This window comes from Trichosurus vulpecula, chromosome 5 (assembly GCF_011100635.1).
Source record: "Trichosurus vulpecula isolate mTriVul1 chromosome 5, mTriVul1.pri, whole genome shotgun sequence".
Classification (NCBI taxonomy): Eukaryota; Metazoa; Chordata; class Mammalia; order Diprotodontia; family Phalangeridae; genus Trichosurus; species Trichosurus vulpecula.
In genome coordinates, this window is record NC_050577.1 from 113,866,951 (window position 1) to 113,893,908 (window position 26,958).

Consider the following 26,958-nt stretch of genomic DNA (forward strand, 5'->3'; position numbering starts at 1 on the left):
GACCTTTGTTTGTCTTAATTCACTGGAAAAGTGAATTCACTACAGTATCTTTGCTAAGAAAACCCCATAAAGAGTAACAAAGACTCAAACACAACTGAACACCTGAACTACTACAACAAAAACAAATATTAAATTGTGATGAGGCAGTTAAGTGGCTCTGTGGATAGAGTGCTAGGTCTGGACTCAGGAAGGCCTTGAGTTTAAATCTAGCTTCAGACACTCACCAGCTGTGTAACCCTGGGCAAGTCACTTAATCTCTGTTTGTTTAATCCATTGAAGAAGAAATGGCAAATCACTCCGGTATCTTTGCCAAGAAAATCCTATATGGTCTATATGACCCTATATGGGGTCACGAATAGCTGGACACAACTGAACAACCATAACAATGATGTCTTAAAGAGTGAAGAAAAACAAAAGCATGGGAAAAAAAAAAAAAACTTCAAACCTAATTATAGGCAGCCAGGTGGCATGGCGGATAGAGCGCTAGGCTCAGAGTCAGGAAGACCTGAGTTCAAATTCAGCCTCAGAAACATCCTAGCTGTGAGACTTCGGGGAAGTCACAACCTCTGTTTGCTTATGGATCGGATCGGTGGATCCACTGGAGGAAGAAAGGGCAAAGCGCTCCAGTATCTTTGTCAAGAAAACCCCACAGGCGATGTTGGTGTGCTAAGGCGACTGAACAGCAACAAAGTGTTGAAAGTATAAAGCAGCTGAAGGAGAGTTAGAAAAAAAGTGGTTTTGGAAAGAGCAAGAAGCAGAGGAAATGGGAACTTAGAACTTAGGAAGACTCCTAGGAGGAACTGGTTGGTACAAGGTGTAGAAGCCAGGGCGTTTGGGCACACAGACAGAACACCGTTCTACGGCAAAAAACAGAGACGCTTAAGACTCAAAGCCAGAAAAATCCATTCACATCCGGCTGAGGCTTAGCTGATAATCAGTACTAATGTCAGCCAAGGAGAAGGAAATAGAGGACCCCAGATGTTTCTACTCAGAAAACTAACAAGAGAATAACCATTATTTCTGTTGTCAGTGGCAACAACATTTTTATAAGAGTGCTCAGAATGGTCAGCACACTGAATGCAGGAATACCATACATTCATTTTTCCTTAATATACATTTCATTGAGGTTTTATATTTGAACAAACTTCAATTAAGCCTGAAGAATAATAAGGATGAATCTTCATAAAATTACCACTCAGTGCGTCTTTCCCCCACAAAATAATACGATTAGCTCTGAAAGGAAAGACAACATAGATATATATTTGGACTTTAGAAAAGCATTTGATAAAGACTCATAAAAATTTACAAGTAAAATTGGTTCCAATTAGCTTGGATGAGGACAAAGTCATTCAGCTTGACAATGGGCTGAAAACTCATAAACAAAAGTATCATGCTAAATGGTGATTTTCTCAGCAAGCAGAAAGATAATGGAATTAACAGATGACACTGAATTAGAAGGTATGGCCAAGAGCAGTAAGAACAGAGAAATAATAAAAACAGACCTGGAGAGGTTAGGCATAAGAAGGGGAAATTGCTAAATGAGTCAGCTTGAGAAAATGAAAAAGAATAGAAGAGAAAATGATTAAAGGCACAGAAAACCTAACTTCAGAAAGGAAAGAAGATTACAGAAGCTAAATATGCACAGCTAGGCTGAGCAATGACTAAAGAGGATCTGATAATAGTCTACAAATATTTGAAACTTGTAAATACCTGAGCAGGAAAGGAATTACCATACAGGGGGCTTTAATTAATAATAATCAAATGGAATTAGGAGAGGGAAAATTTTGTCTAATGGTTCAGGAAAAACACAAAGCTGAAACTGGGTAATACCTCATGGGATCTTGGTTGGGCAAATTATTGCTGTCAATTGTGTAGCTGTGTAGAAACACATTGATAGGTTTGTATTTTAGAATTCATTAATCATTAAAACACAATGAAAGCTCTGACATTGAATTCTAAGATGGAGCTCACACTTTGTCTTTTAGGAAACCTTAGATCAGACGAAATAGGAAGTCATATAGTGTCTTGATCAGGAGTGATCAGGCCAGATGGGTTTTTTCTATCTCTTACTTCTGGGGTGATATTTTGTAGAAAGTTTCACTTTCACCTGACTGGTTTGGCATTCTCAGACCTTAATATCAAGAGAGACTTTATGCCTAACCGACAACAGATTGGGGAGGGGTAAGAAGTCATTTTGCTTTTAATCAGATTCGAGTGCGAATAAATCTAAGCAGCACCGGGCAAAGGTGGGTTATCATTCCTGTGCGGCTTTCTAAATTTCCAGCCAGAGTTAGAGAAGGACTTGCATTATTAGAGTATAGATCTCTCATTTTACAAATGAAAAAATGGAGGGAGGAGAGACGTGACTTGCCCAATTTCATTCAATTAGTTAGTGCAGGTTAGGGAGGAGGGGGATATGTGAAGGGAGAGACAACCAAGATCAGAAGATCAGAATTTAAAATTCCTCAGGGTCCCAACCCAGGGCTCTTTTCATTACACCATTTTAACATTTTTTGTGCCCTGTGTGTATTACAGGGGAGACAATACAAATCTACTCCTCCAAGAATGGAAAAACAAGAAGTAAAATAGCTACAAAGCAATTTCCAATTATAAAGAAATATAGGAGGGCAAAAAACTAGATCATTTTGGAGGCTATAAAGTGACATTTCCCAGTAAAAGTTTAGCTTTTAAAATTAGCTGCTGATTTATAGTTCTGTGTAAAAACCTAATGGAAACTGGCTAAACTTCACAGCATTTTGATTTGAGAAAACAACAGACACAGTTATTTTTATATTAATTTGGCTATATCTGAAGGTACTAGTGTATGGTTGACTTTATTAGTGCTTTCTTAGAGAATATGACTACCAAGAGGCAGAATTGTAAACAAGCTCATGGCAGAACAATTAGGGGTGCCTAGAAAGGGACAACTTTCCCACAGGCTCATGAAATAAACATGGTTGTCATCACACTGACGTTTGAAGCCAACCCTACCTATAGCTAGACTGTATTCACCATCACCAGCATCACTTGCCAGGAGGAAGAGATTAACATACAATTTGTAAAATGATGCCAGCATCTCTCAGAGCAATACATCTCACTGAGGTTACTAAAGTTCTCTTTCTGAAGAAAAAGCCACACTTCATATGAAAGCAATTATATATGTTCATAGTGAATGAAGAACTGGCACTGGAGTCAGAAAGCTATGGATTTCCGGTCCCTCTGATGCATGTTGGCAGGGTGTTCCTGGGCTTAACCTCTCAGCAACCCAAGGAATTCTCTAAGGCTATTAGGTGTAGAGCAGGTGCTGATTAATGTTAGTAGAGGGAGTTTACTCACATGGAGTTCTTGATATCAATGGAATCATAGATCTAGTAAAAAAAAAAATAAGTTGTTGAAAGAGGTACCTGGACAAGAGTTATCAGGGAAGGCCCAACCTGAAAATGGAAGAAAATGCTTGCGAGAAATTCACTAAGTTAGATTTCATTATTTGGGGGTATCAGAAGGGCCCAGTAACACAGAACCTAGTATAGTTACTTAAGCTGCTGATACCTGTTACCTTATTTAGTAGCTAGTTTTTTGGAGAGTTCTCAAAATTGGAAAAAAAAAACAGGCATGAGAGTCACAAAGTAACAAACTCTGGAAATCAGAGACTCTACAATCCAGCTGACCACCCGAGAAGGTATTAGGATAAATCACATAATAAAACTACAACTATGGTCACCCAGAAGAGAAGAAGGCTCCCCAAATGGCTTTTTTACTAACATGATACCATGAAGGGCCACTGGGTTTGGAGTCCTTGGACTTGGTTTTAAATCCTAGCTCAGCAACATGTAACTCTGGGCAGTTCACTCAACCTCTTGGTCCCTCTGGTTCCAAATCTATGATCCTAATCGTGAGGCTAATTTAATTCAACAGTAGAGTAACTGGCTTTGCAGTACCTGACCGTGTAAGAAAACAATATATCTTAAGCCATGAAGTCAAAGAACAAAGTACCATGATGTAGGAATCATATTGCCTGGAGAGACACAATCAAAGTGGTCATCACCTGTTCAGCACAATCTTAGGTGTATATATTATATAATGTTTTAAAGGGCCCAGCGTGGGGCTGCTGTTATTTAAAATCCTCATTGATCCAAGGCAAAATATGGACTTTCAATAAAATAGAGGAATTTCAAGCTTTCTCAGTGAAAAGACCAGAGCTGAATAGAAAATTTGACTTTCAAACACAAGAATCAAGAGAAGCATGAAAAGGTAAACAAGAAAGAGAAATCATAAGGGACTTACTAAAGTTGAACTGTTTTGTTTACATTCCTACATAGAAAGATGATGTGTATGATTCATGAGACCTCAGTATCATAGTAGCTGAAAGGAATATGCATATATATATATGTGTATACATATATATACATATGTGTGTCTACGTGTGTATATATATATATGTAGGTATATATATATATATATATATACACACACACACACACATACACACACAAGGGGCACAGGGTGAGTTGAATATGAAGGGATGATATCTAAAAAAATAAAATCAACTTAAGGGATAAAAGAGGAATATATTGAGAGAGGGAGAAAGGGAGAGATAGAATGGGGTAAATTATCTCGCATAAAAGTGGCAAGAAAAAGTGGTTCTGTAGGAAGGGAAGAGGGGGCAGGTAAGGGGAATGAGTGAATCTTGCTCTCATCGGATTTGACCTGAGGAGGGAATACCATACACACAGGAAAGAAGGAGGAAGAAGATAAAAAAGGGGGGATGATAGAAGGGAGGGCAGACAGGGGGAGGAGGTAATCAAAAACAAATTTTTGAACAGGGACAGGGTCGAGGGAGAAAATTCAATAAAGGGGGATAGGTTAGGAAGAGGCAAAACATAGTTAATCTTTCACAACATGAGTATGGTGGAAGGGTTTTACATAATGATACGCACGTGGCCTATGTTGAATTGCTTGCCTTCTTAGGGAGGGTGGGTGGGGAGGGAAGAGGGGAGAGAATTTGGAACTCAAAGTTTTAAACACAGACGTTTAAAAACAACAACAACAAAAAAAAGTTTTTTCATGCAACTAGGAAATAAGATACACAGGCAATGGGGCATAGAAATTTATCTTGCCCTACAAGAGAAGAAGGGAGAGGGGGATGAGAGTGGAGTGGGGTGACAGATGGGAGGGCTGACTGGGGAACGGGGCAACCAGAATATACGCCATCTTGGAGTGGGGGGAGGGTAGAAAAGGGGAGAAAATTTGTAATTCAAACTTTTGTGAAAATCAATGCTGAAAACTAAATATATTAAATAAATTTTTTAAAAAAGGAAAAAAAATAAAATCCTCATTGATGTCCTGTAACAGACTTATAAATGTATTATTAAGGTGATACAGAAGTAGGTAGGCTTGCTAAACCTAGAAGATAGGAACATAATGAAATCTGACAACTGAAATTATATGAAGGTGGAATTTAAGAGACAAGGGTGGGAGAGAGTAGTTAGGATTGAAAATAAACTTCGTATAGAAGATGGGAAAATTTCAGTTTATATGCTAGAAGACTATATGGGGGCGGGGGGAGGGTAACAAGCTGTATTTGGCCCCAGAGGCTATAGCTAAGAGCAATTCCTAATAATTATCATGGTTCCTAGTGGAATGGGCTGCCTTGGGAGGTGATGGGCTCCTATTCGCTGAAATGTTTCAAATAAAGGCTGGATGAGTACTTGGTGGATATACTGTAGACAGGATCCTTTTTCAAGTATAGGCTGGACTACAAGGCTCCTGAAAGCTCTTTCCAACTCTGAGATTCTGGGACTCAAAAAAGAATTTTCAGACTTACAATAAGTTATAATTGGGAGAATACTCATCAATTGTTTTCCATTTCCAAAGAAGACTAAATAGAAGAAATAGGTTTAGTATGAAGCACAAAAACATTAGTCATAAAGAAATTATAAAGATAACTTTCTAGATGGTGAGAAAGATTAAATATCAGAACAGGCTATCAAGGAAGGTTATGGAATCTCCATTCCTGATGAGCTTTAAATAAATTATCCAAAACAGATCAGTAGTAAAGTATGGTCCTGCCTGAAGAAGAAAGGTGGACTAGATGAATTCAAGATTGCATTCAGGAATAGGTTTCTATGACATCCATCTTTAAGCAAGTGAAAGCCTTTTAACAAAAGTATAACATAAAACAGAAAATTTTAAAATGTGAAAAATTTTTACTGGAAGGTGTTCTCCCAACTAATTTCTACGGAGGTCACATTTATGCTCTTGAAAAATTTCCTAATGAAAAGCTTTAAGTTCAGTGTATTTTCTAGGAATTCTTAAAAAGTATATGGAATTACTTGTTCCCTTCCTAATAAAATTTATATACTTCCTAAGGGGAAAAATATTGCATAAATTTGGGTTTTTACTTGACTACCTTACATCAATAGCATGACTGGTGGGCACTTTTCTAATCATCAAGACCCCAGGACTTTTCACCTTTGTGGTGCCATGGGCCCCTTTAAGAGTCTAGGGAAGCCTATGGATGCTTCCTTTGAAGGATGTTTTCAAATGCATCAAATAAAACACAAAGGATTACGAAGAAAACCAATTATATTGCAGTATAGTCATCTCAATACTTAAAAAAAAGTCCAGAGACACCAGTTTAATAACTCTTGATTTGGGTAGTCTGATTCTATATGTATGTATACATACAGACATACATACACATTAGTATGCAGAATTACATGCATGTAAATACATTAATAGAGGAAATCAGGGAAAGAACTCAGTCTGTGAGTTCATATGAGGTTTCTACAAAATGCAGCCCAGGAATTGGCAGACTTTTGGCACAGCTCACACAGTTTGCTCAACTCAAGAAGGAACCATTCAGGAGAGTCAGAATGAAGGAAATAAAAGTGTAATTATGGATTATTGGTAAGGATAAAAAGTTTGAAAAGTGACTTGGATTTGGTCAGATTAGACCTGAAGTAGGAAGGAAATATACAAATAAAATAAAATGAGGATATATTGAAATTCATTCTGCTACTGAATGATTCAGCAGGCAATATTTAAGAAAAGGTAGTCTATTCTATCTCCTGCTCAAGGCATGTCCATTCCTTACAAAGTCTATACTTGGTCCAGGTTAACATGAAATGTTTCAGGTGAGTGAGAATCCCTTCTCTGAAGGGAGGTTTGACTATCCAAAGTGATTTCTCTGGTTGTAAATTTTCCCTATTGAAGGATGAAAGTGTGGTCATAATGTGTCCCCCTACTGGAGTCACACCCACACAGAATCATCATAGAATCATCGACTTACTGCTGGAGGAGACCGGAGTGGTTATCAAGTCCTACCTTCTCTGAGGCTCAGAGAGGTTCAAGTCATTGGCCTAAGATTACAGAGCAAGTAGAAAAGACTGGCTTCAGATCCAGGTCCTTGGGGGTCCACATCCACGGCTCTTTTCTGCCTATAAACTGCTAGGATGCCAAAGGACAGAGAAGAGAGCATGGGCTGGACTTGTGAGCACAATACACCAGATCACTTGAAGCTTTGGTTTAGCAAAGACAATAAAAGAAGTGATTACAATTCACTTGGGGTGTTCCACAGTGAACATCAGAATGATGACAGTTACTTAAACCACTCACTGAGTGGAATAATTACCTTGAAATGAACAACTGAGAGCATACTACTTATATCATGAGATGGAATTGAGCACATCAGAAGTGTTAACAGGTTTGGTAGAATAGGTCTCTGTCAGAATCACGCAGGTGATTAAAGACATGAATTGGACGTCTACTGCACTAGGGTGCTCTTACTGACATGAAGACAACAGGCAAAATTGTGCAATTACAAAGTTGAACATTAGCTCAGAGAGCATCTCTTGCCATTTGAAAACAGTTGATTCTAGGTTAGCATGCGTGAATCACTCAGCAGTTAGCTATAGAGGTTATCTATTATATTGCTTTGTGGAGCAGTTCTAGTCCAGAACATATCAAATTTGGAATGCTGTATTATTGGAAACACTAGGAAACTGTCTCCTTGGGGCAGAAGGCCTACAGATAAGATGAGCTCTTACAATTACTGATGTTAAAACACCCAAGTTGCCCTAGCATTGAAGCAGGAGAGATGACAGGGAGGTGGATGTTAAGTGTTTATTTCACAATTAATAATGGGCCACAGGGCCTTTTCTGAAATTTGTATTTGAGTGTCCAGATTTAACTCTTTGCTATATTGCAATATAGTTTCCAATATGATAGAACCATAAAGCAGTCCTTGAGAAGTCACCTAGCAAATATCCAACTTTTAAGCAATACTTTTGGACAGCCTGAAATAGATGTCTTCTTTTCTTAAGGGTCATGCAGGGAAGATTATATGATTTCCCTCAGAAGTCATTTTTAGAATCTCATAGCCTTGGAAATCTCATCCCTTATACACTGTTTTTCTACTGAAATTTAAGCCAGTTACTTTGGTCTGTCTGGCATCCCTCATTGAAGAAGTGGAGAGCTGCAGGCCCAAAGGCTAGATATAACTGGTTTTCAGAAAGTATCCCATTCTGTGATATTTCTCTATCTAGTGCTACTGCAGCCCATGAATTATTTTTCTCTGGTCAGCTTCTATGACTATCTCATTGAAAGGAGGAACCTCTTGAACTGTGCTTAATCAGCTGACCATAATTTCAAAGGAAAGTTGTAAGTGGCTAGGCGACTGTGTTGTAGTAAACGACTGTTGTCTCGAATCAGAAGGCTGGTCCTTGACTCCTAAACCTACCAGCTTCCTGCTATGACAATGATACCTTACTATTCACCTAACAGAGTTGTTATGGAATTTGAAAGACATGATATACACAAAGCACTTTGTGAACTGTCAAAGTCTATAAAATGTCAGCTCTTATAATTACCATATTACTAGTATGATAATTTACTGTGAAACCTACATTCCAAGGAAATAGCAAGGTATAACCAGAACACTTTACTTCTAACACTCTTTTAACAGTTTAGGCTAACATTCACCTCAGAACCTACTTTCTTGGTCTCCTCTGTTTCCCCTTGCTTTCTCTCTCTTCTCCCTAAGGAACAACCTTGTGGTTGTCTTCTTTGGTTAACTCCTTCATTTCTTGTCCAAAATAATTACTTTTTATCTTTATTTTCCAACCTCCATTCTCTTCTCTTCTTGATCCCCCACCCTTTTTCCAACTACATATATAATCCTATATTAAAAGCTTATACATAGCACCTTTGCTCAAGTTTTTTTTTTTAAGTTATTGTGGCAAGGACGAAGAATATAGTTTTCTACTCCTAACAAGAATTTATTTCTGTGAGATGCTACACACTGTACATATTTCTGAGGTTTAGCATGAAAGCTGGGTTAAAACAGGTCTCTTTGGCTTTCCATGTTACATAAGGAAATAGAGAGATGAGTTATTTTCCTAAGATCACAAAGAAGTCTGAGAACAAAGATAGAATTGTACTTCAATTTAACATTTATTAAGTACCTACTATTTAGAAAGTACTATTTCTGTGTGTATGTATGTAAAGAGGACTAGAAATCTAGACAGACATAGTGATAGACAAATAGAATGATTCAAAGTAATTTCAAGAGGGAGAGAGCACTAACACCTTGGAGGGAATCAAGAAAGACTTCACGTAGTGATATATGAGTTACACTTTGAAGAAAGTTAGGAAATTCTATGAAGTGGAGCTGCTTCTAACAAACAGGACAGACCAGTGGGCAGTGCAATGTTACCTGCAATCAGTACATCTAAACGAAATTATCCTATTCGGCCTTTTAGCCATCCCCTAAATGAGACCATCTGTATTAGACACTTACTTTGAGATGTTGAAAGATTGGAAAAAGCTGACTTTGTTCGTCCTGCCAACCACTCCAAGCTTTCATGCATGTTGGCCAAAGCCTTTAGGTCACTGACATCACGGAGGATCTCTTGTTGTGGGATTAATTTATCACCCAGGTTCCCAATTAGAACTTCAGACTCCTTGCCAAAGGCTGCCCTGCAATACAAATTGAAAACATGCATCACAAAATAGTATGAGAACTTTAGAAATGGGGAAAGCTCATTTAGTTCAAATCTAACATGCTAGTCTTATAGCAGGCCAGGAGGAGCTATTATCATTCTCCTTCTACTATGTATCACTGCCTCCAATTTCCAATGTAAGGATACCACTAAATATTTCTGTTTAAAAACTCTTGTTTAGGGTTTAAATATTCAGAAGTGAATGGTCTGAATAAGAAAATATCAGTTTGTGCCAAAGGTCTGAGATATACTGTAAGGCTATTAGCTGTCAGCAAAAACAGATTCAAATGAAATTGGGAAGTGATCAACTGATAAGGTGAGTTAATAAAAACAGTTGTTTTTCCTAATTGGAAGAAGACAGCATTGAGAGATTTATACTGCTATGTGTATGTACGTGTATATATGTGTGCACATGCATGTGTGTATGTGTGTATATATATACATACACACACACACACACACACACACACATATATATATATATGGTGTCATCATAATCCCCCCCTCCCCATTTTAGGCTGGAAAACAAAATTACAAAGAAAAGAGAGTCATTTCGTTCTCACAAATGGGACAGAAATGGGCTATAACGACAGAAGAGGGCATCCAGAATTCAGTAAGAGTGGTAAGACAAATTCATATCTATCCACCTATCTATCTATCTATCTATCTATCTTTTTCTGATACAATAGTTAAAGGTTTTGGATGGCACATCACTTCACACCCAGCTGCCCTCCTCTGGACTTCTCCATCATGCCCCAGGAACCTCTTCATCCTGCAAGGTCACTTAAACTCTGGGATTCATAAGTTTTTCTTCCTAGGCAATGGTGAGGACTCTTGACAAGTTTTGCTAGATGAATATCTTTAAGTATCTGTTTCAACAATCCAGCTAGCAGCTGCTGTGGGGGTGTAAAATCAACAACAAGCAGCTCACAGGATGCTGCCAAAGCCCAGGTTCTTTTGATCTGCTTTACTAAGGAAAGCAAAGTTAAGGGGTTAACAAGCTTACTTTAATCCAGCATACAAATACCATTCACTTAGTCCAGGGGAAAAAGCCAGCACCCTGAACTTCAGAGCAAATACAAGCAAATTACAAACATTGACAGACAAGCCAAATACAATTCATAGTTACCAATGTCTAAGTTCAGCCTGGGAGCTCATAACAAAGGCTGGCCCAGAGTCACGCGCGCCACCACAGCTATGGGTCAGAGCTCCAGAAAAGAGAAAGCCAACCCCTGGTTTTATATCTTTTTCAGGGTAAAGGGTGAGTCACGCATGCAACTCACCCACGTGACCTAAAATCGTCACAAAGAGGCAGCTTAAACCCACGCGGTCTAAAAGCCTCTGATGTCACAAACATATCACTCAAACCCATGTGAACTAGGCTTTCCCTTGAGGCAAGGAGGTCATCAGGGATTCTTAATTTAATCAAGGAAATAAAGGCCAAACTCTTCAAGGGCACTTGGTTGAACTAAGTGCTAAGAGCCCATTTTGATTGCCAACACAGTATCAGGATCCCCTATTAAATACGATCATAAGCATTTATTAAGTACTTACTGCTGGAGTTACAAAGGCAAAACTGGAAATAGTCCCTGCCCAAAGGTAACTACATTCTACAAAGCATGAGGAGAGGGGGTAGACAATCTACAAACGTGCAAGTACATACATAGGAATTTGAAGGAGAGAACATTAACAGCTAGGGACAGTAGGAAAAGTCTTTCCCTGTGATGATCTGTGATGATCAGGGTTGAGTCCTGAAGAAAGAAGGAGGTGAAGATGAAAAGGAAGGTGAGATGCCATGGAGGGGGGTAGTCTTTGGAAAGGTGTGGAAGCAGGAGATGAAAAACTAGTTTGGAGAACAATGCACAGGACAGTTTGGCTGGAAGTAGGCTGTTTGAAGAATAATGTGAAATAAGCTGAAAAATTATGGAGCCCAATTGTGAAGGTCTTTGAAAGCCGACTTTGGCAGGTTGTCTTTTATCCCAGAAGCAATAGGGAGCCACTGATGGTTCTCTAACAAGGGGAGTGACATGATCACACCTGTTTTTTAAGAATTTTTTCACTTGAGTGAAAAGACTGAAGGGAAGAGAGACAAGAATCAGGGAGCCCATTTAAAAGACTGTTTCAATAGCCTAGGTAAGAGATGTTAAAGGTCTGAACTAGGGTGGCTCCCATGTGAATGGCAAGAAGGGGATGGATGTGGGTTATGTTGTAGAAGACTCAGAAAGTAAGGATACATAGTAAGGTTAGGAGACAGGGAAGGAGTTGATTTTGATTCTGAGATTGCAAATCTGTGGAACTGTAGAGATGGTGTCCTCCTCAATAGAAATAGAGAAAGAAAAATGGAAAAAGATTAAAGTTTATGGAAGAAATTAAGGCAATAATGAGATGTGTTTGGACACGGTAAATTTGAGATGTCCAAGGGATAATCAGTTGGAGCTATCCCCATTTTATCATGAAGAAAATGAGTACTGGAGAAACTAAATGATGTCTTATGAAACATAACTAATAAGTGACTGAGTAATGGCTCAAAGTCATCTTCTGATCCTAAGTCCAATGCTCTTTCAATTATACCATGCCATTAATTTTCAATAGTCAAAGCAGCACAAGTGAGAAGAAAAGAAGTGTTCTCCTTAAAATAGAATAAGGAAATTCGAGGTTATATTAAGCAGTAGTAAACAATAAATGATGTTAGAAAGGTACCTAGTTGGTACCTAGTTGACCTGAATTCAAATCCTACCTCAAACACTATCTGTATCATCGTGAGCAAATCACCTCCCCTATGTCTAATTTTTTCTCATTTGACAAATGAGGGGGTTGAACTCAATGGCCTCCACTGTCTTCCAGCTCTGTATCCACAATCCTATGATTTCTAGCTAGGCATTTGTCTTTCAATCTTATATACTCTACACTTCTTTAGGAGAGGCAGCATGGTATACTGAGTAGTCAGCTCTAGAGTCAGAAAGGTTCCAGTCCAGCTTCTGACACAAACTTGCTATGAGATCCTGGGGCTAGTCATTTAACCTCTTAGTGGTCAAGGCAATTCTTTAAGAATATAAATTACAGATAAATGGCACATATGCATCCACAGAGGAAATTTCCACACTAGGAATTCCCTATATTAATGTAATTACAGGTCTTGACCCTCCTCCCTCCCCCCAACCCTGCTTTCCCCTTGCAAACTGCCCCTTTAAATATGTATTTCTGTAAGAAAAAGAATAATGCCTTGATTAAATGCCTGTAGGTATCCACATAGGGAGATATTCTAAATGGTTGGTCCATGCACAGGCAACCTATGCCTCATACATAAAAAGCTCTTCATAAACAGCTAGCTTTACTAACCCAAACTTACAAATCCCTGCCAGACATTCAAAATCACCTCAAACTCTGGAGACTTCTCATTTCCTGGGGAGGCTAACTGGATAATCAGCACAGACAATTTTACCTAAAAGCAGCTTTTCCTTGGTATTCAATAAGCTTTCTCTGAGTTTGATACTTCTAGAGCAGCTTCCTGGGATCATGCTGAGCAAATTCCCCATCCCTCACTGTAGTCCTGGAACCCAGGAAATGCTTCTCCTATTTCTCATTTTTGCTGTCATTCAGCCAAATTGTAAAGAATTAGGTTTCTTAGTTTATCTTCATGCTAATCAATCCTTCTAGTTCCTTAATCATTTCTGATAGATAGAACACGCAAAATACTTTTCATGTTTGACAGCCAAAAGCTGCAATAAGGAGGCAAATGTCTTTGAAAATTAGGCCCAGGGTCATTTTTATGCATGTAGGGGGAATGCCAGGTGGAATGTGACAATCAAGATGAGTGTATTTATATAAAATTTTAATCTGCTTGTGCAGCGATCTTCAAGCTTTTGGCATATCTGTTGTGCATGCTTCTAGCACGGCATTCCTAGTCTGTGTTCCATTTGGCTTGCTAAAATTTGCTTAACCTCCTAAGCCTTGAGAGCCATAGACTGAGAAAATACAAAATGCCTCATGTTGAATATATAGTAGACATCTCATTTGACAGGAATCCGTAATCACCCCTAACAACCTGGAAAGAGCACAGGAACCATGACATTGAGAGTAATTGATTGACAGCTGTAGACAGTTACTCAGAAAACCCATTCCTTCAAGGATCTGTGTGCATGCAAGGGGTGCTGGTGGAGGGGTCTTACACCCACAGAATTCTGAAATGGTTTACTTCGTGCTGCTTCACTGCCAATTTTTTTTAAAGGAATTGCAGAATTTTGTAAATTCACACTTCAGGAGTCTACAAGATAGGAAAATAGGCAATAAAAGCGCAGTGAGAGAAAGAGGATAGCTATTAATTCAGCACAATATTAGAAAGGTTCTGTGGTTGGACTGAAGGAAGAGATGGTAGGATATGTAGCTAAGGACTGTGGAAGATGTGTTCATCAGTTCACTAGAATGGTAGCATACTTTCCAAATGGCCAATAGTCAGCATCTGAACCAATCTTATCTCCTTTTATGGGATGTCTTCTGCTTATTAGAAATGCATTTTATGAATGTTAACTATTTTTGGAGATAACATGTACACTTAAGTGTACATGGAAAATAAATATGCGTGAAATTATGCAAGATAAAATACATAGTTTTCTTGGGGGCAGGCACTAGTAAGTGGGATGTTCAAAGAAGGTCTCAAGTGAGTATCATGTGAGCAGAGCTTTGAAGGAAAATGGGAATTCTAAGAGGCAGAAGGGAGGAAAGTATGTATTCCATGCATGGAGAACAGCTTCAGTAAAAGCACAGTGATGGGAGATGAACAGATGGGATGGCAAACAGTACAAAGGCCAGTTTGGCTGGACCAAAAGAGTTCACGAAGAGGCTGGTAAGCTAGGCTGGAAGCTAGGCTGTGAAGGCTTTTAAATACCAAACAGAAGAGTTTGAATTTCATAATAGGGATAATAGGATGCCATTGGAGTTTACTGAACAGGAGAATGACATGGCCAGACCTTTTAGGAATGTATTTCAGGAATGTCACTTTGGCACCTGTGTGGAAGATGAACTGGAGAGGGGGAAAGAAGCAGGCAGACCAATCAGGAAGCCACTGTAACAGCACCAAATGGGGTCACAGAGCTGGACATAAGTAAAATGACGGGGTGACAACAACAATATTAGAGGTGAGAGGTGCCTAAGGGCCTTGTGGAATTAGGGTGGTGGCTGTGAATGGAGAGAAAGGTACACATAGGAGGGATATTGTGGAAGTAGAATCAATATGACCTGGTAACTTATTGGCTATGCAGGGTGAGAGGGAATGAGGAGATAAGGATGATTCCGAAGCTGTGAACATGTGGTACTGGAAGTCTGATGTTGCCCTTGGCAGAGGTAAGCAAAGCTAGCAAAGGAGTAGGTTTCAGAGGAAAGATCATGAACTCTGTTTTGGGCTCTGCTTTGAGCCTGAGATGCTGCAGGATACCTGGCTGATAATATCCATTAGATGGTTGGTGATGTGGGAACAAGGGAGAGAAGGTAGGCTGGATGGACAGAATTAGCAGTCATTTTCAGAGAGATGATGAGTTTAGTAACTGAAGGGAGCTGAACGAGATTATTGAGAGGGAATATAAAGAAAAAAAAAGGCCCAAGGATAAAGCCTGTGGGACATTCACAATTAGAATTTGGAAATGTGGAAAATAGCTCTACGTGGAGCAGTGGATAGAGCACCAGGCTTGGAATCAGGAAAACTCATCTTCCTCAGTTTAAATCCAACCTAAGACACTTACTAGCTGTATGACCCTGGGCAAGTCACTTAACCCTATTTGCCTCAGTTTCCTCATCTGTAAAATGAGCTGGAGAAGGAAATCGCAAACCACTCCAGTATCTTTGCTAGGAAAACCCCAAGGGGAAGCTAGGTGTTGCAGTGCATAGAGCATTGGTCCTGGAGTCAGGAGGACCTGGGTTGAAATCTGGACTCAGACACTTGACACTAGTTGTGTGACTTTTGGCAAGTCACTTCACCCTAACTGCCTTGCAAAAGAAAAAAAGAAAGAAAGAAAAAGAAAACTCACAAAATGGGGTCACGAAGAATCAGACATGACTGAAATGACTGGACAACAACAATGGATAATGATTGAGCAAAGGAAGTTGAGAGTTTTTAGACGGGTAGGAAGAGAATCGAGAGAATAGTGTCACAAAACCCCTTGAGGAAAGGGTGGAGGGATCAAGAAGGATAACGACTAAGAAAAAGCCACTGGATTTTGCAATTAGGAGATCCCTGGCAACTGGACAGAGCACTTTCAGCTGAATGGTGAGGTCAGAATTCAGCCTGCTAAATGCTGAGAAATGAGAGAAGAAGGAATCGAAGCAAAATGCACTGGGCAAGGTGTGGGACGATATTCTGCAGGGACTGCACAGGGCAAAGTGAAGATTTCTTAATGTTCAGGGACATCCAAATGCATTTAGAACTCTCCATCCACTTGGCTTTTCCTATGTGGATTGTTAGACTGAACTCTTTTATCATCACGGATCTCACTCAGATCGTGGATCTCAACCTGCACTGTTCTGTGGCTTGATACAACCAGTACCATGTCAATCTAAAACAGGGGCATCTCAAGTACCTTATCTCCTATGGCAGAGGTGCCAAAGACACGGCCTGCAAGCTCTCAAGTGCTGCCAGGACCAGATTAAAACGTAATTGTGAAATATTGAACAATATAGATAAAAATGCAGTAGAACATAGATAATGTTAACGTGTGTTTTTCTAAGTCAATATGTAGCCTACGGGGGTTCTCATGTATGGTTTGGTGGCCCTCTTTTCTATTTGAGTTTGACACAAATGATCTTTAGGGAGTCCCTCTTTGACTCTGACTTTCTGTTGGATCTCCTCCAAGATAGTGGTAAACACCTCTGAAGATAATGTGTCTCCTTTTAGGATTTGCTTAATATGAATAATCAGAGGACAAAAAAATTCTCTCTGCTGACATATCTTAGCTGTTGATTTAATTCTGAGGGTCTTGTTGAGTTCTTCAAGAAATTTCTTAACATCTTCATCCTGCACAAAGTTGATAATGTATAACCTGCAATTATTTTCATGGTTATCTTTTTGTAAATGCTAATCATGGGCACTGCACTAAGAGATGACTAAATGTGTCATGAAATGCTTCATGTGTCTTTGGACACAATAAAATCAGCTCTGCCAACTCCTTTATTTGCTTCATCAAGAAGAGCTTGTTATCTGTCTATCAATTTAGCCGTAACTTCTTTTTATCTTTTGGGTTTTTTTATAGGGGGAATAACAAGAATAATTCAGTTTCTCTACTAGTATGTCAACACTGGTCACTGGATAAGGACTTCATATTAGGATACCAATAGCTAAACTAATATTTATAGACAGCCTAAAAACTGTGATTCTTAGCAGCCTCTGCCCCACTTCCTGCCATCATCACTGCAGAAGTAGAAGATGGCCATTTTGCAAAAGAATAGGGCCCATTTTGGAGTTTTCTTTGTTTCATAAATTTCCATGGTCAAAGAATCCATTGCCCAAGTAGCCAGTCTGGTGGAAATGAGCTTTTCCTTATTTAGCTAGGCTATACAAAGACACAAGTCATCATCTGATGACCTAGGAGAAAATCTACATGAACAAACAATCCTACCCCTCCCAAACCTAGCCAAAATCTTATGTTCCTAGGGGACATACTGGGTAGCAGCAGGAGTCAAAGTGGTATTAATAAGAGATGTCTGCAATAGTGAACCCAATTTGTGTAAATGCAGACCCTTCCATTTTGGGTCATGCAGCATATAATTATACATATGAAACAAAGCAAAATCTGATTCTAAGCCCTTAGCTTTAACCAAATAATTTAATAAGCAACCATTAAGAAAAGAAAATACTTTTGTTCTGTGTCTCCTAGGCCTACCTGAAGTTGTACTATCATGACAAGGGTCCTATCCTCCTTCCTTCCTTCCCTTTATTCCTTCCTTCTTAATACAGTTGCAGGGAGTATGGACATAGGTCTGAATCTGATTTCACTTTGCATAACATTGCATAGATCTCTCCGTATTTCTTATACGCTTCATATTTACTATTTTTATGACAACATATTTTTCTGTAGCAGCATAACCAATGAAAATTAACTTACACAAGACCAAAAGAGCTCAGAAAATACCTTAGAGAGATGCTTGCCAAAAACAATACAAGGTTGAAATATAATTCATTTGTAAAATTTTATGAAGAATGATGGACCAGTATAAGCAGTATCATTTCATATGACAGCAAAAAAAAAAATAGTGAAAGGTAAAAGCCACTTTGAGGTGGCTAGGTGGCACAGTTGATAGAGGCCAAGCCTGAAGTCAAGACAACCTGAGTTCAAATCCAACCTCAGACATTTATCAGCTGTATGACCCTGGGCAAACCACTTAATCCTGTTTGCCTCAGTTTCCTTATCTATAAAAAGAGCTGGAGAAGGAAATGGCAGTATCTTTGTCAAGAAAACCCCAAATGAATTCAAAAGAGTCAGACGCTACTGAAAAACAACTGAATGACAACAAAAATCCACTCTAAAGAAAGCCTGGCAAAATACCCAACCATGTCAAATTACCCCAAGTGTGGAAATGAAAGTAGGGCTACAGACCAGAAAAAAAAAGAAAATGTTAGTAAAAACCAACTTAACAAACTGATTTCTTTATTAGGGCAGTGGAACTAACATACTTGGATCCTAACATCACAGTTCCTAAGGTAATATATATTAATGGTACTTTGCATAGTTTGAGTGATTTCTCTGCAGGTCTGCTAACTAAAATTGACCATTCTTAAAACCATCAAGACTGTATTAAATTCTATTACATTTGGAGTAATTAAAGTTCATTACATAGATGGAGAAGTTGAGATGAAGAAAGGTGGTCTGTCCAAGATCACGTACCAATGAAATGGCGAATCAAATTGATAAAGGGTGTAGAGAGATTAGGGCTCCATCTACCTCTTTAACGATGCTCTCATCTATCACTCAGCTTTTCACAACTGCTCATTCTTCTATCTTTCAAAGATGGTTCTATTTGTGCTATGCCAGGCTGTCAAACTAGTAATAATAAAAAACTGATCTCTATTTAAACTATGGCACCAGACAGTCAAAAACCATGGGACAGTACCCAACCTACTGATTCCTTTCATCAGATTTTTAGAGGCTTTTTTCATAATCTTAGCTTTATCTCACTATTCTGATTTCCTGTCTGAAGTACTTGGTACTTATTTCTGGTTTTCTCTTCCTACTTTTACCCACTTGCTAAAACTGTTGTTGTCACATCTTTATAATATATTCAATCACAACTCTTTCTTCTTCATAAGGTCCATTACCTCCTCTCTAACTATACCTGACCCCATTCTTTTATGTCCAGCTGCCCACAGAAGTTCTCCAAGAGAATGTTTTGTTATCATTTTAGATTCTGAGTGGTTTAGCAGAAAGAGAAAAAGATTTAGAATCAGAAGATTTTGGTTTGATTATAAGTTTTCCTACTTAAAATGGCTTAGGATTTTTATGGTTTTTAAAAATTAGATCCTCCACCAAGTGGTATCTCTTATGCTTGGTGTGTCATTACTAGGTGCAGAACTTTAGTCTTTCTTCAGCCCTTCCCCACCCCCCTTTTCTCCCAGTGGGCCAGGTCTTGAATCAGCAGTGTCTATACGATTGAGCAGACTGCTATAAAACTATTTCAATACCTGCCTGTCTGTATTATCCTGGTAATATGTGTTCTACTATACATAGCTTGTTTGACTTGAATCCTGTTCTAGGTTGTGACTAAGATTTGAACACTGACTCTAGTTTATCTTTGCTCTGGCCCTGGTGCCTAGTATCTGCCTGGCTCTGCTAATTTAGTTTGGTTAACTTTGTTGCCTAATTATAACCACAGTTGAGTTGTTATATCATCACTACTTGTAACCTTCCTCAACCTGGTCTTGTATTCTAGTTCCAGTTACCGCCCTTGTTTCTAGTCTCACACCTTGGTCTCTGCTATTGACTTTTTGAGTTTCTATCCCATCTCTTCCCTTCTCAGTGAACTTAGCTTTAGTTCCTACGTAATAATTATTCCATCTAATTCTCTCACTATATTGCTTTGAGGCATGGTAATGACAAATATTTGTATAACATTTTGAAGACAGAGAAAATTAAGAGCAAAGGTAGAAGGTGATGTACCTGGTTGTTGTTGTCTTTCAGTTGTGTCCAACTCTATGTGACCTTGTGGACTCTGTCTATAGGGTTTTCTTGGAAAAGATAATGGACTGGTTTGCCATTTTCTTCTCCATCTGCTCCCATTTTACAGATGAGAAACCGAGGCAAATGGGGTTAAGTAACTTGCCCAGGGTCACACAGCTACTAAGTGTCTGAAGCCAGATTTGAACTCATATCTCCTTGACTCCAGGCCTGGTCCTCTAGGCACTGAACCACCTAGCTGCCAAATGTACTTAGTGACACAGCTTAAACAATCAATAATAAAAGTAAAAGCAGAAGACAAGTTTCTTGTTTCTGGCCTCCTGCTCTGCGCATTAGATCATATTAAGATACTGGGTCATAGCCTCTTGAAAAAAGAGTTGCAATGACTTGAATCAATCCTTTTCCCTCTTGTCCTTTCTCAGTAATTCAGATCTACCCACTTCAAGTCATCCACAAATCACTTCTAGCCATAGGACTGGCCTTGACTGAACAATCAACTCTAATAGCATTAAGAGAAGAAAGACATAACATATTTGTCAAACCACAGATAATAGAAACCTTTATAAAACAAACCGCACACTCTCTGCCCTCACCCACCTTTCCAGAACAACTTGCTTGACTGACAGAAGACTGCCTAACTATGGTGTAGTACTAAAGCTTCCCATGCATAAACAAAACTTGACGGAGCCGCTGAACATGTCCAGAGCCAAATAACTAATTTAAAGGTTTGGAGATGGAGAGGGACAGATGGGATGAAGTGGCTAGAAAGGAAGCAGATGGGGGAGGGTGGGAAAGAAAGAGGCCAAGGAGACAAAAACCCTCGGGTTCAACATACATGAAATCTGCACGAGGTGGAGAAGGTCTAAGGTTAGGAATGAACATGATGCAAGAGCAGACACTGGGGAAAGTATCTGGTACAGTGGAAAGAAAACTGAGCTTGGAATCATAGGAGCCACATTCAAACTCCAGTTCTGCCCCTACTGGACTAGTGTATCCCTAAGGTCACTTCAATCTCTAGATCTACAATTCCACTGTTCACTTAAATACCTCAAATAGACATTTTGCATATTTTCTGGTTTACCTTTAATGGTTTGTCTTGCTTGGGGGTTAACAACATAAGTTCTGTGCACAGAGTCAGCATGTTTCATCAGCTGGGTTACTGACAAATACCTTGGAGGTTCTGTACCACTGAGCCCATCTTAGTCATCACAAATAAATATTTGTAGTTCCTTCATTCTAAGCATTTGTTTTTCATTAGAAAAGCAGTCATTCTACTTTTAATCTGTTCTTTTCTTTGAGCCTCAGTACGTATCACAGGCATTTGGTTCAGGGGAATACTGGCTGACTGAGAGACTCTTATCAAGGTTAAAGGACGCAAGAATAACATGAAGGTCAGTGGCCTTAACTGAGATAAAATTCACTACACTACCTACCTGTCCTTTGCTCTTATCTGAGGAAGTTTTTTTTTTTTTTAGTTTAAAAACTAAAATCCTATGGTATCTACCCAGTGGGTGAGCTGCTTGTAACAGGAAACACATGTGCTTAATACATAGGCTAAATACACAGACCATAGAAAAACAAATGTGTTTTAATAGACTCACGCTCTGGAAATGTTGAAATTTATCACTATCTGTGAAACATCTTGAAGAAAAAATATAACCACCCATCTTGCTCCCTGATGCTAACATTTCCAGAAGTAATAGAAAGGAAACAAGATGACTAATGGAAGCATTTGTGATAAATTAAGATTACCTTCACACGGTGAAGTCATTTTAGTTTAGCCAAGAGTGAACATAGCCAAGTGTCCACATAAATTCTAGAAAGCTATTGAGAATGTGGCCTCTGATGGGTCCTGGGTAATAGTTTTAAAATCACTCAGTGCTATGTTCCCCTTTCAACATTAGGTATTCCTTTTAATTACTACTAGGCCAATAATGAATCTGGGGTAATTACTAGGAAAATGGGACCAAAGAGGGACAATTGATGGACTTTCCTTAACCTAATTATGTATTCCAAAAGGGAGTTCTAAAGACAGTAAGTTCTTGGAAATGGCACCTTCCTACTTGTATGGCATTGAGTCTCTAGAAACTGTCTCTCAGACAAGTGTTATACATTCCTATGTTTTTGTGTATTAATATACCAAATTCAAAACTTGGACAGCAGTAATATACCTATGAAATTAGAAATCTGCATCACTTCCAGTCTTCTTCCTAGCCTAACCACAACTACCCACAATTCTAATTTCTGGTCTAGGCAAATGAATGCCCTGAATGGAAATGGGCACATTTTTCTCCTTCTCCTTTCACATGTTCCACTTCCTGTATGTACCTTTCACTTGTAAAGTATTTTGCAAATGTTAAAGCAAAATATAAACATCAGCTATCATTATTCTTATTGCTAGTCTCTCTGTGGTGTCTTCCCTCATGTTGCGATTCTACAACATCACAAATATGGCAACATGGCAGCACTAATGGAAGAAGTGATGGTTTCAGAATCAGAGGACATGGGTTCTAGTCACACATCTGGTGCTTTCTACTTGTATGATATTAGGCAAGTTTTTAAGCCACTTAAGCTCCATTTGTCATCAGCAAAATAAGGGGCTTTGATTATATGATCTCTGGGTTGCACATGGCTCAAAATCTGTACTCCTATAAGCCTTTGACCTAAAAATAAATGTGCTAGCTATACACAATATGAGTAAGCATTTAATTAGCAATACGTTTATTTGCCTTCTTAGAATTTGGGAGAGTTTTTGTAGAATTAAAGCTTGAAACATTCCCTAATCCTGTCCCCCAGGTAAGTATGATCTATACCTTCTCAAATTTCCTGTGCTACTCTGTCTGGTTTTCCTTTATCCCTAAAACACTCTACCTTGTATCATGCTTATTTATATTCATACAGCCCCCACCATAAACTCTTTGAGGCCAGAGACTTATTTCTTTATCTGTATCTCTCATATCTATCACTGTGCCATGCCCATAATAGGCATTTAACAAAGATTTGCAGAATTAAGGTTCTAGAACTGAAGAATTAGTGGCTGCCTTATTTTTCCCTAGCTACTTTCCCCCGCAGTAAGCAGAGGCATTTAGAATCATTCCCTTGACATTAAATATGGTTTCTGAGATGGGATCACACCTTTCAGGAATAGCCTTTAGTTGTCCTCTTTTACCATGATATTGTAGCCATAAATTAGTATCTGTGGAGTGGTTGGGTTAATAATGAAAAGCAGTTCTAGAGGAGTTGACCATCAAGGAATAGCGTGGTGAACTCTAGGTGGCAAAAGGTAAGGACCACCTCTGTTCCTCAGAGTCCTGGGGTTGACAATGCATGTGTTTTCATTTGCCAGAGGCCAACCTGATTCAAGTTGTAGTCCAAGTTGTGGGGGTGGACCAGAGTGCCATGTCACCTTATGATTCTCTTTTTCAAAACAGGACTAAGTACTCTGGCCAACTCTGATGAAACAAAACTGCTTTATAGGATGTCGTCATGTAACAAGAGCTCAAAAATAAAATCAGGGTGCTGGAACATGGTTGTGATTCCTATTTCTTCAGGTGTTAGTGGTGCAGAGATTTTCAGAAACACATTATCTCCCCACAATTGTCAAGACAGATGTGAACATTTTCCAGGAGTAAAACTTAAGTTGAGAGATGATAAGAATTTTTTTTAGAGGTGAAAGGTTTCTGGACCTAGGATTTCTTTAGTGTAAGAGACTTCCAATTCTCAATCAATGCAGATGAGCAACTCTTCAGTAATTTATAGTCTTGGAGAACTGTCTGTGGCACTGAGAGGGTGAGGCCCATGGCCTCATGCCTAGGAGGTATGAGAGGGAGGACTTGAACCCAAGTCATCTGGACTGCAAGGTCAGGCCTCCATCACAATGCCTCTCATGGTAAGAAGGTAAGATTGAACTTCTCTTAAAAGTTGTAAATATTCTCTAGGGAAGGCCCATGAATGCCTTCATTAAATAACCATTTGTTAGGTACTTACTGTATGCCAGGGCAGCTAGGTGGTACAGTAGATAGGGCGCTGGGTTTAGAGTCAGGAAGTCCTAAATTCAAATCTGGCCTCAGACATTTAGTAGCTATGCAAACCTGGGCAAGTCATTCAACCCTGTTTACCTCAATTTGCCCATCTATAAAATAAACTGGAAAAGGAAATGGCAAACCAGTCCAGGATGTTTGCCAAGAAAACCCCGAATGGGATTATGAAGAGTCAGATACAACTGAAATGACTACACAGCAATAACTGTATGCCAGGTGCTGTGCTGGGCACCAGGAAAACAAAGATTAACAGGAAGAGGACCTAAAATGAGGAGGTTGGACTAGATGCTATCTGAGGGCCCTTCCCACTCTCCATCTATGATCCTATGAAATAAATGTAAAACATGTACAAGATATCCACAAAGTAATTTCCAGGGAAGGGAGATTATAGCCTTCGGGTAGGCCTCCTGAAGAAGGTGATACTTGAGCACAGCTTTGAAGGAAACTAGAGGTGAAAAGGAAATGCATTCCAAGCATGAGGACACTACCTGTGTGTGCAAAGGTGTGGAGGTGGGAGAAAGAATGTCATGTATGGGGAAATGGAAATTTCCTCTTGAGGGTCCCCAGAAGTGCTTTTTGTTTTGTCTTTACCTTTGTCTAATAACTAGTTTAGTGCTTTTTCACATAATGGGCTCTTTAAAAAATGCCTATTGGATCAGATTGGATTAGGTCAAGAGTTCAACACATGCAGACAATTATGTCTTGTCTAACACTTGTTCAATGCATTTATGCTTTGTTTTACCAATTAGCTTGTTGAGTTGGGCAGGGAGGATGGAGAGGATCCCTTATGTTCCTCATGTACATTTATATCCACACAGCATTTATTACATCATAGGCACTCAGTAAATATATGTTCATCGACTGACTCTTTGCTTTACAGAAGGGATTTTCCTCTGGTTTTCTAGAAAAAAGCTAGTTCCTATGGACAGTATTTCTAGATCATCACACTTTCTTTCTGCCTCCTAATTTTCTTCCCATTGCAGTGTATTTTCAAACCGTTGTATGATCCTCTCTGAAGGGATCTGAATCTCTTAAGAGAAAAAGTATCATGAGTAACTGAGCCCAAGTCAATAGTCTTGGAGCAGGGGAAACTGGGCTAGGGTTAAAATACACAATTGCATTCAACAAACATCTGTGAAGCCCATACATAGTATATTTAAGTCATTACGTTAAGACACTGGGGAAAATACAAAATTTAGATCACAGATCTTGTCCAGCAAGGAATCTTAAGAGGTCAGTAGTATGACTGTCATTTTGCAGATGAGAAAAGGGAAGCTCAGAAAAGTGAAGGGAATTACCTAAGGTCACAAAGATGGTAACTGACAGAGATAGGATTTGAGCCCAGGTTCTCTGACTCCAAAGCTGATCCCCATTCTACCATCTGCCTTGATTTTGATATGGTTCCTAGATTTATGGAGTGTACAGTCTAGTGTACATGTACATAGATAACTCTAACACTAAAATAATGGTGGGTAAATGCGTTGAAGAGATATCTTCTCTCCGCCCCCCCCCCAGGTGCTGCTGATTATGAGGAATTAGGGGGTGGAGAGCAGGAAGAGAGTATCACAAATATCTTTATGAAAGAGATATTATTTGAGCCAAGCTTTAAATTTCTGGTGAAAATTCAACAGGAAAAAAGGGATAGGGGTCCCTAACAGGAAGATAAACTAAAAGGTCATTGGATCAGATTTAGAAGTTGGAAGGGGCCCCAAGGGTCATTCTTGTCCTACCACCTTATTACATGGATGTAGAAACTGTGGCCCAGTAAAGGGAAGTGACTTAACCAAAGCAACATGGGCAGTCAATAATAGAGTCAGATTTGAACTGAATTCCTCTGACTCTGAATTCCTAAAGAAAGATTAAACAGTTGGAAGAAGAAAGAGCTATATATGCAAGAGTGGCAGAAAAATGAGGAGGCTTGGGCAAGAGGAGGCTGCCTTCCAGGGAGAGAAGGGCTAAATGATAAGAGATATTGTAGAAAATGAAGGGTTTGGCAATGGAAAGCATAAAACATGGGGAAATGGTGAGCAGGCTTTTTTTCATTTAATTAGGCTTAAGGAAGAGCTGAACTATAGCAGGAGATTTTTGTTACAGAAGACAGAGATAGGTAGTCTGGGGAGAACTGAGGCTATGCTTTTGGGAAAGATGGTAAGACTAAGAAAAAAAGGGCAACTCTAATGACAAGTTCCATTGGGCCTGGTTCAATCCACATCTTCAAATGGATCTGAGATAATAAGAGAAAGGATTATTAAGCCTGTCTCATCTCTTAGACATTGGCCAAGGCACTCAGCAAAACTGAAGATGGATGACCAAAACCTCCCTGAGGCCTTTTTAGCAACGTTTCTGTAACAGCTAAACCTTATCTGTCTACCTACCTATCTTGCCACCCCTCCCTTTCCTTCTATGTCATGTTTAACCAACAAAAACCCCATTCAAGTAAGGGATGACTGTACAGTGTCTTGCACACAACAGGCACTTAATCGATATTGGTTGACTTAAGTAAGATTAGGTATGAGCTTTTGTTTTTTAACACTATTAAGTGCCTTCATAGTATCAAATGCTCAGAACAAATTCTGAAAAAATTAAGTATTTTTATTACTTGAAATAAAACAAGAAACATAGCATGTTGAAAACACCAAGTCACTGAACTTTTAACAATATAATCAGTATGATCCCCAAATAAATGTCTCACTAGATTAGTATTTATGTAATGTCTAGGTCAGACTTTATGATTCTTTTCATTTATTGCCAATCTTACGT

The 26,958-nt window shown here is 39.0% G+C and overlaps 1 protein-coding gene across 1 annotated transcript in view; it reads right to left on the reverse strand.

Annotated features, from left to right (window-relative positions):
• EXOC4 (exocyst complex component 4) overlaps positions 1-26,958 on the reverse strand; it is an 890,815-nt gene that overhangs the window by 121,269 nt on the left and 742,588 nt on the right. The window contains exon 14 of the mRNA XM_036759981.1: positions 9,800-9,978. Within this exon, the coding sequence (XP_036615876.1) occupies positions 9,800-9,978 (179 nt within the window). The remainder of the gene's footprint in view (positions 1-9,799; positions 9,979-26,958) is intronic.